This window comes from Lathamus discolor, chromosome 2 (assembly GCF_037157495.1).
Source record: "Lathamus discolor isolate bLatDis1 chromosome 2, bLatDis1.hap1, whole genome shotgun sequence".
NCBI lineage: Eukaryota > Metazoa > Chordata > Aves > Psittaciformes > Psittacidae > Lathamus > Lathamus discolor.
The window spans coordinates 100,954,187-100,972,458 of record NC_088885.1 but is presented as its reverse complement, the minus strand read 5'-3'; the positions used below and the strand labels follow the sequence as shown (position 1 = coordinate 100,972,458).

The 18,272-nt window shown below is 39.6% G+C and overlaps 1 protein-coding gene across 3 annotated transcripts in view; it reads right to left on the bottom strand.

Moving 5' to 3' along the window:
• Positions 1-18,272, bottom strand: part of NETO1 (neuropilin and tolloid like 1) — a 71,970-nt gene that overhangs the window by 11,946 nt on the left and 41,752 nt on the right. For all 3 annotated transcript variants that reach the window (XM_065667901.1, XM_065667902.1, XM_065667903.1), the window contains exon 7: positions 8,072-8,300. In XM_065667901.1, the coding sequence (XP_065523973.1) occupies positions 8,072-8,300 (229 nt within the window). The remainder of the gene's footprint in view (positions 1-8,071; positions 8,301-18,272) is intronic.

Genomic DNA, 18,272 nt, shown 5'->3' with positions numbered 1-18,272 from the left:
AAAGAGAAAACCTGGAGCAAGGAAGAGGACCACGTTAGTGAATATTTAAACAAACTGCACAGACATGAGCCCATGGGCTCTAATGCAATACCCCTAGTAGTTGCCTAATGTAATTGTGAAATCACTCTTGATTGTCTCTGAAAGATCATGGTGATTGGAGGAGATTTCTGAGGACTGGAAGAAAGGAAATGTCCCCCCATCTCTGAGAAAATCAAGGAGAATGCTGAGAGCATTCAGTCAGCCTCAACTTGATCCCTGGGAAGGTGACAAAGCAAATAATCCTGAAAGCCATTTCCAAACACATGAAGGACAAGAATTTTGTCTGGATGATCTTATGAAAAGGAAATCATGCTTGACATGACTGCTATGATTGGCTTGGTGAATGAGGTGAGAGCAGTGAATGTTGTGTTTCTCTACTTAAAAGCTTTCAACCCACAAGTTCCAGGCAGTGCAAAACTGTGAGGACTGGTTAATAGACAAAGTGGTTGGGTGGCTGTATAGATGGGCAAAGAAGGTCACCAGTATCCTGGGCTGCATTAGAAAGAGCATGGGCAGCAGGCTGAGAAACGTGAGCTTCCCTCTTCTCTGCACTGGCAAGGCTACATCTGCAGTGAGTGTGTACATAGTTATGGTCTCTTGGGCACAAGAGAGGTATGGATATACTGGAGTACATCCAACAAAGGCCACAAAGACCATCAAAGGCTTGGTTCATCTGGCAGATCTGATCAACATGTACAAATACCTGATGGGAAGGAACAAAGGAGACAGAGACAGGCTCTTCTCAACAGTGCCTAGTGACATGACAAGAAGTGATCAGTACTGAATGAAATACAGGAAATTCCCCTTGAATGCAACAAACTTTTGGAGGCTGGTCAAAGACTGTGCTGGAGCTGCTTTCCCAGAGAGGTTGTGGAGACTCCGTCACTGAAGATATTCAAAACCCAACTGGATACAGCTAGCCCTAAGCAACTTGCTGTAGCTGACTGCTTCAAGCAGGAGGATTGGACTAGGCCATATCCTGTAGCCCATTCTAACCTCAACCCTTCTATGACTTTCTGAAAAGACGGCTTCATAATTAGATTAAAAGTAACAGCTGGGAACACACAGTTATGTTATTTCTCCTGTGTCCTAAAGCTGCCTTGAGTCAAGCTCTGCCAAGATATTGGCCTAGAAATAAGTGAGACAGCATATTCAGCACAATGAACAATTCATAATAACACCAGTGAGCAAATTAGAACTATACATATAATTCAACCTCATCTATTTCAATAACTTTGAGTATCTTGATATTTTATTTTTTTTCTGCATGAAAACCCTATAGTTTAAACTACTTATTAAATCCAGTCTGGATTTGAACCAATAATTATTTTTCTGTAAAATGATATTTTATATGAATAATATAAATAAAGGAAAAAATCTTCAAGCACTATCATTCTACATTATTTTTAATGTTAATATTTTGTTTTTAAGAATTTGTGTGATGTGTAGGGATATCTTGTATTGTAACATATAAGAAGATTTTATAGTTTCTGCAATAATTATAATGTAACATCATCTGCATTGCAACAATTATTTATACTGAACACAAGATGGTGCACTTAACCTAGAAGATCTACAAGCAAAGTATTTTGTGAGTTAACAGGAATAGACATAATATCCCAGAATCTTCTTCAGGTTTAGGAAACCTATACTTTAAAAATCCTACAATAATAGCAACCCTACTTCTGTTACCTGGCATGTAAATATATTTTTCTTCCAATACAAGTTAGGAGATTGTTATAATGATTATCTTTCAAGAATCGGTTGCCCAGGGAGGTTGTGAGTGCTCCATCCCTGGCAGTGTTCAAGGCCAGGTTGGATGAAGCCTTGTGTGGGATGGTTTAGTGTGAGGTGTCCCTGTCCATGGCAGGGGGGTTGCAACTAGATGATCTTGAGGTCCTTTCCAACCCTAACTATTCTATGATTCTATGATTCTATAAGAAGGTTACCATCACAGTATTCAAAAAAAGCCTGAGTTCAGTATTTGAAGGTAACTGCTTTCAAAATTCATAAAAATTGAGGCAATGGAGTTGTCTGTATTCTCTTGCTTTTAGAATGTTTTGGGAATGCATATGGAGCCAATAATCTCTACTTTTTCATTTATTAATGTAAAATGATCATAAATTCTTTTAATCCTGAGTAGCCCTAAGGCAGAAAAACATAAAGAGCATTAATAGTTCTTCCATATGTCATTTTTACAAAGTAACATGAAATAAAAGCAGTCATATTGTATATATTTTTTAAAAAATGACTGCTTTCACTGAAACAACAAAATAAATATTCACAGGTAATGCATGCGCAGTTATACATTAAAATGTCAATTTATATAGAAACATAGAATAGTTAGGGTTGGAAAGGACCTCAAGATCATCTAGTTCCAACCCCCACCTCACAATAAACCATGCCACACAAGGCTTCATCCAACCTGGCCTTGAACACTGTCGGGGATGGAGCATTCACAACTTCCTTGGGCAACCCATTCCAGTGCCTCACCACCCTAACAGGAAAGAATTTCCTCCTTATATCCAATTTAAACTTCCCCTGTTTAAGTTTTAACCCGTTACCCCTTGTCCTATCACTATAGACCCTAATGAAGAGTCCCTCACCAGCATCCCTATAGGTCCCCTTCAGATACTGGAAGGCTGCTATGAGGTCTCCACGCAGCCTTCTCTTCTCCAGGCTGAACAGACCCAACTTTCTCAGCCTGTCTTCATACGGGAGGTGTTCCAGTCCCCTGATCATCCTCGTGGCCCTCCTCTGGACTTGTTCCAGCAGTTCCATGTCCTTTTTATGTTGAGGACACCAGAACTGCACACAATACTGCAAGTGAGGTCTCACGAGAGCGGAGCAGAGGGGCAGGATCACCTCCTTTGACCTGCTGGTCACACTCCTTTTGATGCAGCCCAGGATACGGTTGGCTTTCTGGGCTGCGAGCGCACACTGCTGGCTCGTGTTCATTTTCTCATCGATCAACACCCCCAAGTCCTTCTCCACAGGGTTGCTCTGAATCTCTTCTTTGCCCAACCTGCAGCTGTGCCTGGGATTACTCCGACAAAAGATACAAAGATATAAAGAACTACAGCAATTAAATATTCTGAGTGTTATACTATTGTGATGTGGTGACATTAATGACAAAACACATTATCTCTCTGTGTTGAGCATCATTTCTGGGGGCAAATTTTATACTTTTATAAATGCAAACACAGCCAGGTCAAAATATTTTTACAAGATGAAGCTGAAAGCTAACTTGTTACAGACCCGGTGTGAAGTCTGGCAGTTCCACTTGAGTGCAGTGCTTTTCTCAGTGTATTTACACTGTTTCTCAGCACTGTGCAGAGTTAAGTGCAACTTTCCTTTCCTGAGCAAGCTAGCTTCACTGTCTATGTCATACTCCATTGAACAGTGTGAACCCTTTGAGTCTGTTTCAAGACAAGGATTTCAGTCAGGACTCCTAATCTTAACTGAATGCACTACCTTACTTGCTATTTTTAGGCTTCTGTCTTTCCCTGCCCCCCCTTTCCTTCTTGTCATAACATTTTTGAAAGGTCTTGCTTTCTACTGAGGGTGAATGGGAAGTTTCTGAAATCTGAACAATGGTTAGAGAAATATTTTACACTGAACTCAGACATTTCACACCTACTCTTCACGTAGTCAGGATTGCTCATTGCATTATGCTCTGCACATGAATTCTTTAGGTAGAGATAATTTGGATTTTTGCACTCTTCATTGCTGAAATATAGAGCTTTCTTTCTTTAATGACAGAAAGTTAAATTCTTCAGATGTTTCTTGAATCATCCTTGAAACAGAAGTTTTCTCTCGGCCTCTCCAAAGAGCAGTCCTCCACTCAGGTTGAGAGACTGTTTCACCTACTTTGTGAAAATTATTAAATTATCGAAATGGTTTTAGTACTGTACACCACAAGTATATTACCTAAAGTAAAATTACTTCTATTTTCATTTGCCACTAATGAAAAAAAAAAAAAAACCAAAACCAAACCAAAACCCAACATATTAAAATACAGCCATTAGACACCTGAAATGTGCTTAATATTGAATTTTTCTTCTCAGTCACCTTCAGGCAGCTCTGCTCAAGATAAATGTAACTTTTATGGACAGTTAATGGCAGATACATATTGATAATCTAGTCTTTAAAAAACATTTAATGTGATTTCATGATAGCTTTTTTTCTGAAATAAGAAGTAAACAAAGAATGGCCGCTCAGGAACATATGCTCAGAGCTCCAGTCTGTGTTCAGTTTAGACAGTTATTTTGTTCGGGGTCCGACAGCTATTGGGATGCTTAGCCAGTGAAGAGATAGATATTCACTAGAGAGAGCTGCAAACAGCACAGAGAAGAAAATCACAGGTGAGTGCGCACCACTAACGTGGCAATCCCAGTAGTTTCTTTTTTATATTTCAGTGTGGAAGCAGGGAGCAAAACCACCAAAACTGTAATCTATTTACACTCCTAAAGGGAGTGCAAAGGGAAACCATCTCTTCACTTGTGTTGCACTTATCACTTTGCTGTTCCCTATTTCAGTAGTTTCTTTTGCATCACCAGAATAAACACCATCATTAATACTGCATACCTGCAGTGCCTTTTCCCCATTAGAGAGTTGACCACTTTGGGATGATCATCTTCAGGGATTATGGCTGTAAACAAGGACTTGGGCACTGTTTCTCAGTAAAACTGTGCACTACTCTTCTAAACATGGCTCTAGGTTTCTATCAAATATTAGTTTTTGTTAATAAAAAGAAAACCAAAATGATAGAACTTGTGCTCTGTTAGGAAAGCCACATGTGACAGGGCTTTAAAAACAGGCTTAGAGCTCAAAGCAGAAACAAAATAGAAGAAGGAATGACATTTTTCTCATCTGGGATTTGTGATACAGGGCTACGGATGGAGGAAGAAGCAGTGCAACCAAATAGCAGTGAGAAGTAAGAGAACGAACATCTTGCCTGCTGTGCATACAGAGGGATCTTCTCTTATCACGTATGCCCCGGTTCTACAAATCTGCTTTTAGGTTAAAGTGTAGGTGTGTCTGCTCAGCAGCAGCTCCTTGAAGAAGCTGTAGGTGTAGAATGTCTGCCATTAATCAGGCTGGCGATTATTCTCATAGTCATGGAAAATGAAACTAACAGTTAGTTGGTGGATGAAAAAACAAAGCCACATTTTTCAAGTCTTCTTACCAGATGAAGAGAAACCTTTTGATGATACCAGATTTCTTGTTTTCCTTTTTCTGATTCTTAAATTAATTTCTTGGAAATTTAAGATCTATTGTAGACAGTAACTACCATACACAAAAAAATTATTAGATATGGATGCTTTAGAAGATATGTTAAAGACTATAAAGGTAAAGACACCAGCAGACAAACCCCAAAATGATAGTTGGAATACCTTATAATGCTGATCACAAATTATCAGATCATCACTTTAACTTATCAGCAATTAAGAATTATTAAGCTTTTATTAAGGTTATTAAGCATTACTTAGAGATCTACTACTATTTTGATAATGTGAGAATCATTACTAATTTTCTGGCATAGAAAATTTAACTTCCTGCGTTATATGCTTTTCCTTCAGACATATTTATTGCATTGCTGCTCTGCAGAACATCACTACTTAGAGATTTGGAAACCTGTAAGACCACATCAAGACACAAATCAAACTCTATGAAAATAACCATGTAAGAGAACTCTTTTCTACATAGCTGTCAAGTCCCCAAGAATATGGCTCTTTAGCAAGAATTAATACTCAACAGACTCACACAGAAAGAAAGCATTCCTCAGGCTAAGTAGCCTGTCTCCACAAAAAAAACCCACTGCCAGTGCACAGTGCCTTGCGTAAGGGAGCTCAGTCTTGACAACTTCACACTAACGAGAGGGACTTGGGGAGCTACAGATCACAACACCTCATGGTCAGTCCCACAGCTACAGGAAATGCAGGAATTTACTTTGTCACTCTTTCCCATGCACACAACCACAACATAAATATAATCTTTTTTTTTTTCTTTCTCATCTCTAGGTGAACAAAATAGCTTTTTTCCTCTTTCTTTGTCTCTGAGTAGAGACACAGGTGTCTGTTCCCTGATGCACATCTCCCTGAATGAGGTCTGACATTCCTTCTCTTCCATGCAGATGATCTAATTATTCCCACACACTGCAGAAAGGCATCGCAGTTTACATGCTACAAGATGTGTTTTACAGCGTATATACCAGCATCTGCTCTAGCTGACTCTTGACAACCAGCACCAGTCTGCAGCATAGGGCAGCACTAACAGACACCTGACAGGGCACAGAAAGTACACTCTACATCACCTTTAAATCGTTAAAGTCAGCTTCCAGCATTAAAACCACAGATGCAGTTTCTTCTACTATTTATGAGCAGGCTATGTATATGTATCTCAGAGAACGTTTTAACCCTTAATAAATTTTTCAGCTTTTAGTGTGCAATGACTGATCAGAATAAATTTACAGAACAAACATCGTATTAATATTTTCAGCTTCCCAGTAAGAATACCATGAATTTAGTTTATTCTAACTGCTGCCTGTTTACAAGAATGAAGTGACTGATAAGATGTAGGATATCATGTAAACATATTAGGAATATTATAAGAGAAAAAGAAAAAAAAAAACATTTTCCTTACTCTTGTTTAAAATATGAAAGCCTTGCAAACACACACTTATTCAAACCTTCATTTCAAGTTAGTCATCACAGTGCTTCACTCCCCGGTTCTTTAAATGTTGTGAACCTCCAGTGTCTAAGCAGTTGTTTCTAAGGTAACAGATCAGGATGCCTTGTGAAAAAATGAATCAGATCTTGAATATTCAAGACATCTCCAGTTGCAGAAATGAGAAAAGGGCAGTATCAGCTCAGTTGAGGGTTCTCAGTATCTTTTAGACCCCGGACTGATTTACAGACAAGAAAAATGTAATCCACCCTAAAGCTGCAGTGTGGAAGTACAGTGGCGTATGCAGTTTCAGGCATGTAGACTGTCAGAAATTTCTAATCAGAACCATAATTACGGAATTACAGAGGCTGTTCGCAACAGTCTCATTTTGTTATTGCAGGGTATACACACACAGAATACAGATGAAGAATGTGCTTCATAGGGTTGTGCTTCATTCCAATCACTGACAGCCACACAGAAACCTTTGTGTCAGACACATGATGCGCAAGCCAAAAAATGCATTAAAAATGAACATGAATCAGCATGTGAAAATCAATGAGTATACTTCTTCCTCAAGGGACCAGATATGCATTATGTTCATCAAAGAAAACAAATCGAAATTTTTCACAGGTGGCAACCTGTGCCAATCTTTTTCAGTGAATAGGATTATTGGGTTTTCTTGAGAGGTTTTTGTGATTTGTTTGTTTGTTTGTTTTCAACTGGCTAAAACTACCTTTTGTTTCTTTCAAAGGCTGTTTTCCTTGTTATCTGAGTCCAGAAATCATAGATATATGAATGCAAGCAAGGCACATAGAGAATATTAACCAAAACATCATGTAAGACTTTAGAAAAGTGGTATTACTATAAAAAAATTAATTAAATTCTCTGCTTAATGATATCACACACATACATTTATTGTTATATATGCATTTTGGAACATGCACATCTACACCCACCATTTGTGATAAAGTAATCTTAAAGTAGTTTTCAAATGCTTGTCATAATGAGATTTAAAAATCGAATTCATAGAAAAAGTTCAGGTTTGATAAAAACTTTCAGAACTGTATTTCCATGTTGTGTAAGGGAAAACTGAGACATAGCAGCCATAAAAGTTGTGGTCATACAACTGGACAGGTCATGACTACTTGCACCTGCCTTTCTGTCTCTTAAACCAGTGCTTTATCTGCTGTGTTACAAAGTATTACATGCTATACATTTTTGGAATAAAACCTGTTCTGAATATTTTCATAGCTTGTTTGGAAACATTCTTCAGTGACTACTCTGCATGAAGGAAACTTTAACAGTTTTGGGGACTTGTATCATTTATCAGCCTGAGAGGTGGATGCATTGATTAGGATCTTACGTTCTTGGAAGGATGTGAAGAGCATCTGGAATCGGCTGCTTCGACTGCCTTCATCTGCCCACATGCGGATTACACCGAGACCTGTCCGCAGCATTACATCATTAGCAACAGTGCTGCAAAACTTTGCTTTCAAATCCTCCACGGAGCTGCTTCCATCATAGACAGCTACAAAATTCCTTTTACATTCATTGGAATTCTGCATTTCATAGTCCAAGAATCGCAAATAGATCTATGAAATAAACAAATGACAAAAGTAACATGTACAGACACTTGACAATGACTAAAAAAATTAAAATACCTTTGCTTTACCTTGTGGGAGAAAGACCACACAAAGCTACCATCACAGTAACTTTTCTGGAGGTGGTGAATCATAGTCACCTCCTTGCAAGGGCATTAATATGGAAACTGAGTGGTGTTTATAGTTCTTGGTATTTTGTCTTGCTTCAAAGTAGAATCTAGAGGGACATCTCAACATTTTTGCTCTTCTTTGCAGTGAGGTGCTGGTTTCCGTATATACACGTGACTCTGAGAAGTATCCACAATGGTCCTTCAAGCTGAAGGACAGACAAGCTAGAAATTTCTTCTTTCGCTGGCTGGCACAGTATTGCTCTATTACATGCCTGACATGGAATATAATAAGGCAAATAATTGCTGCTCCCTCCCCACAGTCAATATGTGTCATCCTTATGATATGTCTCAGCTACACTGATTCAGGAAGTGAGAATGTGGGAGCCAGGCAGAACTCGATCACTAATATTTTCATGTTTCTTCCAGCAATCTGGACACCATCTCAGCTTTTCTAAACAAAACCTTATGGTACATATTTTCATAATTTAACAGGGTTGAAATCAGTTGTATTTTGTGGAAACTGACAGAAACCTAGAAAGCTTTTTGGGTTTTGGGGTTTTTTTTGAAATGTCTCTTGCATGCAAGCTAAGCTCTCTCATAAAAGTAATAGATGCACTGGCCTTTGCAAAGAACTCTTTAAATCTACCCTAAAAGAAGCAGGGTTGAAGAGAAAATGCTATTATTTGATATTCAACTCAATCCAGACTTTAATAGGGAAAACCACTCATTTTAAAAGCAATAATACAAGCAATATCGAACATTCTAGTGACAGAGAGGACAGGTAATATTTTCAAAAGGCACATGATACATAATCAAACTGCCAAGCCTACCCAGGAAATTTCAAAAGAATGATACAGAAAGGTGAAAGGCGAAGTAGGGTACAAATGGCATAAAAAGCCAGTAAGCATATTCAGCATCCAGCTATACACATCTTCACTTGCAAAACAACCAAAAAGAAACTCCACTATATTAGACATCAGATACACTTCTTTACAAACAATCTTATTAACTTCAGGCAGTTGTTTTGCATACATAGAACAATTGCTTAAAAAGCTTCTCTGGATTTACATAAAGTACATAAACATAGTATATCCTTGCAGCAGCAGAGCTCACCACTTCACCTCGATAATATATTAAGTCTGTTATGGTTTGAGAACTACGTATTATTAAGCAGTCTGCCACTGTTTAGTAATAGCCCAGATATTTAAATGATCCTTTTCAGGTAGTGTATTATGTTACATTTTCATTCCTTGTTATGCTTTGCAATTGGTCCCTCTCAAAAGAATATTTGTAAAACAATTTTTGCCAGCATATGAAATTTGGTATACTATCATTTTGTTTGTCTCACCTTTTTCTAGTATGTTATTCCTTACAGTAATCCTTACTATGTTCCAGCATTCCCATCCTCCAGAAGAACTCAGAAGAATCTACTTCAATTAAATTGCAGTTAAGTAAATTCTACTTTAGCTATGTATCCTGGTTCTTAAATACTATAAATTAAGGAAGATGCCTGTATTAATCTCTACAAAATGGAACAGTTAATAGCAAAACGAAATTCAGATGGCAATATCTTTTATCAATGAATACTTTTCATAGTGTTTTAAATTTCATTTACTGGTTGCTCCACCCCTGTAAGTGGAATGAAAAATCACAGAATCACAGAATCCCAAGGGTTGGAAGGGACCTCAAAAGATCATCTAGTCCAACCCCCCCACAAGAGCAGGGTAACCTACAGTACATCACACAGGAACTTGTCCAGGCGGGCCTTGAATATCTCCAGTGTAGGAGACTCCACAACCCCCCTGGGCAACCTGTTCCAGTGCTCTGTCACTCTTACAGTAAAGAAGTTCTTCCTGATGTTAACGTGGAACTTCCTATGCTCCAGTTTACACCCGTTGCCCCTTGTCCTATCACTGGATATCACTGAAAAAAGCCTAGCTCCATCATCCTGACACCTACCCTTCACATATTTGTAAACATTGATGAGGTCACCCCTCAGTCTCCTCTTCTCCAAGCTAAAGAGACCCAGCTCCCTCAGCCTCTCCTCATAAGGGAGATGTTCCACTCCCTTAATCATCTTTGTGGCTCTGCGCTGGACTCCTTCAAGCAATTCCCTGTCCTTCTTGAACAGAGGGGCCCAGAACTGGACACAATATTCCAGATGCGGCCTCACCAAGGCTGAGTAGAGGGGGAGGAGAACCTCTCTTGACCTACTAACCACTCCCTTTCTAATGCACCCTAAGATGCCATTTGCCTTCTTGGCCGCAAGAGCACATTGCTGGCTCATGGTCATCCTCCTATCCACCAGGACCCCCAGGTCCCTTTCCCCTTCACTACTTTCCAGCAGGTCACCCCCAACCTGTACTGGTACATGGGGTTGTTCTTCCCCAGATGCAAGACTCTACACTTGCCCTTGTTAAATTTCATCAAGTTTCTCCCCGCCCAACTCTCCAGCCTGTCCAGGTCTCGCTGAATGGCAGCACAGCCTTCTGGTGTGTCAGCCACTCCTCCCAGTTTTGTGTCATCAGCAAACTTGCTGATGGTGCACTCAGTTCCCTCATCCAGGTCATTGATGAAAATATTAAACAGCACCGGTCCCAGCACCGACCCCTGAGGAACTCCACTAGTCACAGACCTCCAGCTAGATTCTGCGCCATTGACCACAACTCTCTGCCTTCTTCCTTTCAATGAGTTCTCGATCCACCTCACTACTTGATCGTCAAGCCCACACTTCTTTAGCTTATCTATGAGGATGCTGTGGGAGACAGTATGAAATGCCTTACTGAAATCAAGAAAAACAACATCTACCACTCTACCCTCATCCCTCCACCTAGTCACTTCCTCATAGAAGGCTATAAGGTTGGTCATACATGACTTCCCCCTCATAAAACCATGTTGGCTGTTCTTAATGACCCCCTCATCCTTGATATGCCTAGTGATGGAGTCAAAAATTACTAGAGTTTGGTCACACAGCATTGCTGAAATTTTCTCACACTACCCACTACTTTTTATGTGTGTTGTATTGAAATGTCCTGCCATTTCCTCTCCTACTGGAGAGCATGAAGTTTACATTCCTGTTAAAACAGGCCACCTACTTCCTTGGAAGAGTCATACTCTTGGTTTGAATTCTGAAGATTTGTTCAGTGCAGAAAATGAATTTCATGAATGTTCAATGAAGTTCATCTGCACCGGTTACATCTTTTTAAAAGTATTTCTTTCATTCTTTAGTCTCTTCCTCCTTTCCCCAGGTGCTTAGGCACCTGACCCTCCATGACTCATGCTCCAAATACTTGCTGTTGGTGTTCTGCAGCTATTTAGAGCATTTCTATCTTACTGATATCTGACTACCTCAGCCCCTCAGGTAAATCTCATCTTCAGTGTGTTTCTTCCTCTTTTCTGTTTATATAGCATCAGCCACTTCCATGGCCACCAGGCATATGGCTGACCTTCGCTGCCAGCTGCTTCCTAGAAATCATTACAACTCTGATAGGAAGTATATGAAAATGTGGAGAAATTAAACTGGAACCAAGCAAAAATAAACAGCAAAAGTCCAGTGAGAGAATTGCAGACAAGAATTTTGGACCAGTCATTGACTCAAACACAGCCATGAAGAACTGAGCTCTTACTCTTCACTCTCATAGCTTGATAAGACCCTCTTACATTAGTGGCTCCTGGGGTCCACCCAGTGCAGGCACTCTGCTGTCCTGCCAGAGCAAGATTATATGTGATGGTGGGAGGTATGGGAAAAGACAGAGCTGTGACACCCACACCAAAGAGCTGGCCATAGCTAGAACACACCAGAGAGCTGCTGCTGTGTCCTAGAGACCATTTGCTCCTGCTCAAACAAGACTGTAACAGGTGCTGTGAAACCCTGGTACCCACCCTCTCTTGTGAAGCTTCTGAGGTAGTCCATAGTCCATCTCTGCAAAAAGTTTCACTTAGAGTAAGGAGTTAAATGTGCACCTTGCTTCCTCCTTTCCTCTGCTAACAGAAGCAGCCTGCCTCTGATGGGTACTTGAGTGCTAGCCAGCTTCATCACAGGTAGTGCAATACCTGTGCAATACCTGTGCAATACCAGTCATGCAAAATGACTGCTTTCCAGGAAGCAAAGCATGTCATATAAATGTCTCATAGAGAAGCACAGATGGCTTCCAGCATATTATTTTCATGAACCATTCTTTTTATGCTATATATGATATTATGTGTATACCATCTATACCTTACAATATGCCATATAAAGATAAGATATACTGTAGAGATATAATGCAATGTATATATATTACATTTCACTTTTAAGGAAAGCTTTTACCTACTCCAACTTCAGCAAGTCCAACTGCAGAACAACAGTAAAATTATACTTTACCTAATGGGGCAAAAACCTCTTACACTTGCTCATTTGTTCTCTATTTCTACCCTGCTGCTTTATATGTATATACATTTACACATACGTATGTATGTGTGTATGTATAAGCAAACATATATCTTGCATAGGTTATCCCATTTCAATATTGCAATGTAATTTATGTCTGTTTATATTCTTACAGGAAATGTGTGCTAATCCTTACAGTGGTTATAAAATACCAGCTCTCACAGCAATTTCCAGCATTCATCAATTATTTCTGATCTCTTCAAGCAGATTGTTCATAGAACAGTACACCCATAGTCTTATATCTATGGACTTATCATTTGACATTCTCTACTTTCTGGTGGCAGACTAGCCTTATAAAATAGTACAATATTTCTCAGAGTAGCAGTTATAAGTGCTAAGAAGGAATCAGGAGAACAATAACTTAGCATTTCTCTCTGAGTCTTTTAGTGAAGAAGCCATAATTTTCAATTCTTCCCAAGCCTTAGTTCTGCTGTCAGTCATGCAAGTTCATTCCTGTATGTGATAAATTCAGCTAAGATCGTAACACATATAGACCTGGTAGGTACTGGAAGCACTGGAAAGAAAAATTTGACTTATAAATTTATGTCTATCCTTTAGAAGAAAGATGGCACCTTCTCCAATGTTATAAAGTTTCATAAAATAGAGAAAATAAATTCCTGATATTCTGAAGTGAGTTGGAGTTTCCTTCTCAACATCTCTTTTGGAAATGACTATTTCAAGAACTTTATATAAAGTAATAAGGACATGATACAAGGCACACTAAAATCTGTGGATATCTTTCTATTTACTTATTTGGGTCAGACCTATGGATTAAAGACTGAAGGCATTTTAAAAAAAACCTGGAAACTGATTACACAAACTGACAGCCTGATACTGGATCAGATTCTGTTTTAAAGAGCTGGAATAATTTAATTGCATCTGCACACCTCTGCCAATTTTTATGGATTTATTACTACATTTTTGCCATTGTTCCTGTCACCGGCTGTAAGACCCACACTGGCAGAAGAAAATGACTAATAAATTGAGTTCCCCAGGGAAAGAATAAACCTAATGATATGATATACTGTTATCTAAAGCAAAATGTTCCTGCACATAGTTTTTTGAAATCAGTGGCAATATTCTCATTACTTTCACTGGCATGTGGATCTCACTAAAAATAAGCAGAAAGTGAGAGAAAAATTATCTTTAATATTTCAGGTTATTTAATTTACTGAGATCTTAGTTATTATTTCTACCAGCAGGATAATGGATAAGAAATTTTTCTCCTCCCCCCCCCCAAAAAAAAAAAAAAAAAACAAAAATATCAAAACCTCAAATACCACCATCTGCCTTCATTAAGCTTTTATTTTTTCAGTGATGACAATAAGAACTTTTGGAATGCACATTTCTATAGATACTGACACACTATATTAACACAATTGGCACATTCTTGTTGAAGATGTCTTATTTGAAAGAAGCAGCATAACTCTCATATCTTCTTCTTTCACATTTCTGTTGTAAAGTTTTAATAAGACACTTCCCTGAAATCATCAGTTCCATGTCACTTAGAAGAACAGGCTGTTAGTGCACAATATTAACTTTTACTGAGTTTTGAGATGTGGTTGTAAATACCAATGCCATTAGAACAAAACTCAGAAAGCCACACTGCAACTGTGGCATATCTATTTATACTGTCAAACATTTCAAATAATTGTCTTGTCACCTTTAAGGTTTGTATTGTCAACATAATACTAAAAAAGCAAATGATGGATAAGTTTTACTATTTTTTTAATTAAATTTGAAAACAACAGAGATTTCTGACTGCATACACGAAAAAAAAGGAATTAAACTATAGATAATGTATCACCTCAGTAAAATGGTCAGATTATAATCTCTTCATAGTGAATCATTTTTGATGAGTTCTGCTTTTTAATCAATCACTTAAGCTTAGGGCTGACAACATGATTGATCAGGCCAGTCAGGAAAAAGCTTCAAACCATATCCCAGCATATCAAACTTAATTTATGTGCACAGATATTCAGTCCCTTAAAACGAAACCAAACAAACAAAAAAGCCCATCATTCACCTGCCAAAAGTAATTTAGGTGTAAGACAAAAACCTTCTCTTCGTCAGGGACTAACATCCAAATTTTACATATTCAGCTTCTAGTTACAGTCAATTCTTTTGTAAGCACAAGACGGGGTTAAATGGCCCATCTTTCCACACTGCACAGTGATCAGTTGCAGTGCCTGCTTTATTCTGTGCCTTGTTCAGGTTTATGTGATTAGGCACATGGCTGGGGTAGAGTTAGTTTTCTTCATAGTAGGTAGCATGGGGCTCTGCTTTGGATTCGTACTGGAAACAGTGTTGATATTCAGGGACGTTTTCGTTATTGCTGAGCACTGATTACACAGAGCCAAGGCCTTTTCTGCTCCTCGCATGACCTCACCAGCAAGTAGGTTGGGTGCGCACAAGAGGTTGGGAGGGGACACAACTGGAACAGCTGACCCTAACTAACCAAAGGGATATCCCATACCATATGACATCATGCTCAACATATAAAGCTGAGGGAAGGAGGAGGAGGAAAGGGTGGACATTTGGAATGAAGTTTTTTGTCTTTCCAAGTAAACATTACACGTGAGGGATCCTGCTTTCCTGGAGATGCCTGAACACCTGCTTGCCCATGGGAAGCAGTGAATTAATTTCTTGCTTTGCTTGTGTGCATGGCTTTGCTTTGCCTATTAAACTGTCTTTATCTCAACCCACAAGTTTTCTCTCTTTTACTCTTCCAGTTCACTACCCCATCCCACTGTCGGCAGGAGTGAGAGAGCAGCTGTGTGATGCTTAGTTGTCAGGTGGGGTTAAATCACGATAGTCCTTTTTCATGCCCAACATGGGGCTCAAAGGGTTCGAGGTTTGATTGGAATGTCTTAGATCAAATTTGTGGACTGTTATTGCCATTCACCTATTAATTGGCAGGCTCCTCTGCTTGCCACGGGCTTGCTTGCCTAGCTGTATATTAAAGTCTAGTGCTCGCTAGTGGGTGCTCTTCACTTTTGCTGCTCGCCGTAGCACTGCACTGCTGATCACCTCCCTGCTGTGCCTGGGAGCATTCTGATAACAGCCATGGCCCTGCGCCTGGGATGGCAGGTGGCCAGGGCATCGCTGCTGTTTCTGTGCTGCTGTGCTGGACAGGCTGGAACTCGAGTCAAAGGGACTGTGTCCTGTGGGTAAGTCCATGCAGGAGCAGGACACCTTGAGGTGTCTCTGTGGCTGTGGATAAGCCCATGCCAAAGCAGGTACATCTCAAATTGTCTATGGCTCTGGTTATGTCTGTGCGAAAGAAGGTATACCTCTGAAGAGACTGTGGCCCAAGAATAAATCCACAGTGGAGAAGTTATACCTCAAAGCATTTGTGGCTGTGAGGTCCATGCAGGCACAGGTACACCTTGAAGCACTGGTGGGAGTGCAAGAGGTCATGCTGGAGTACCTCAAAGCATGTGGCAACAGAAAAGCCCACAGCAAAGAGGGTACGCCCCTGGAGGGACTGCAGCCGTGGGTAAGGCCATGTTGGAGCAGATTTACTTCTGAAGGATGTGTGGCTGTGGGTAAGGCCATGCTGGAGCAGGTATCTCTCTGAAGGCATTGTGACCCATGAAGGAGGCCGCACTGGAACAGATGTACTTCGAAGTGACTGTGGCTGCGGATAAGCCTGTGCAACAGCAGCTATACCCTGAAGAGACTGTGGATACTTGGAACAGGTACACCCAGAAGAACTACAGTCTGTGGATAAGTGCAAGCCAGTGGAAGGGCAAGAGGAGGAGTTCATTGCAATGTTAAACCCTACAACCTGGCCCAATGGGACTGGGGTGGAGATTGTAATGGAAATACTTTAAAATTGTTGTCACCCATGGTTTGAGTTGCATGTGACAGGAATTACTATATGAAACAGTGGAGGATAATCCTTACAAGAAACTGTAAGTGCAGCAGTGACCCAACCTGAGTTTTCTATCCGCCATCCCACTGGGGGAGAGTGAGAGAGCAGCTGTGTGGTGCTTAGTTACCAGCTGGGGTTAAACCACAACACAAGGCAAGAAGGCTAGAAATATATCAAGCTAAAATACTTACAATGTTTGGATTTGTCTTCAAAAATGGCCTATCCTATTGTTTGGATCCTGAACTGGGGTTTGGGGGGGGGGGGGGGGAGGGGTTATTATTTTTTTTTTTTTAATCCACTTTACTTCAGCCTGAAAGTATTAACAGGACATGTTCTGTTTGGTTTTCTGTTTGGGTTTGGGTTGGGTTTTTTTGACATTTTGGGGCCTGCTGTTACTAGTCTGGAACCATACTGTGCAAACAGATAACTCCATACCTCATATTTTCCTCTCAGCTGGGGCTTGGAGAATATTGTCCATCAAAGGTGACAACCTTATATGGTACTTCTAACACCCTGTGATTCACAGCTAGGATCAGACATCAAAATACCATTTTCCTGGACAAATGAAGCTCTTTGGATTTCTTTGCTTTGTCCTATTTGCTTCTTCAGACTTTTATGAGCCCCCAGTAACTGACATTTATTCTGTCATTTTTTCCTCTCATACAGTGGCAGAATGCCTGCAAGTGACAACCTTTACAGCTACTTGGTGCTGTTCTGCTTCTTAGCGCTGAAAACTGTAGAGCACATCCTGATTCTGCTGTCTTCTTTGGCAGATGTTTTTTTAATCAGTAGCTTTTTAATCACATTTCCTAACAATTATTTGGTTTGAGGTTGCTTAGGTTGGCTATTTTTCTATCCTTGAATGGAATAGATTCATACTAACTCAAAGTACATTTTGTCAGTGCTACTCTGGCTTGTGTATATCATGCCTGCTAGAAGGCATTCTACATACATGATTCTACACATGCACTTGTCTTGAGTCTTCATCTAACAAAAACTGTTTCAAAGAAGTATTTTTAATAGTTTAGCATGGGTAAACAGTATCTTCTACTTCTTTAAACATCATTTGTTCACCTCGTTCCACAGCTGCAATATAAATATATTGGGTTATTTTCATTCATAATATCATTTGCTTATCTGTATGTTAGCAAGCTTCAGACCTTCTTCAGAGATAGAGCTCATCTGAAGCCTGCAAAATTGTCTATGGATATTAGGGGTTTTGATCCCTATATTCCATGCTTCTGCAATATTTCAGGAATCACTACTCAAATGACTTCTATTAAATTTTAGTGTACTATTTAAAGCTTTTCTTCTATACCTGATAAAGAAGCCTCCGAAAACCAAGGATAAGTTAGTCTGCCAGCGCTGGAAGTTTAAACTGTTTTTCTTTCAGGTCTCATCCAAGAGCACAAGTTTCTGCTTCACATTTGAGAGCAGAAAATGTTTTGGTTTAGTCAGATTGGTTTATATAGACCTGTAGATTTGCAATTTGCTTCACTGCATGTTTCCTCTTAGCTGCCTAGGAAATGCATGTGCAACAACCCAGT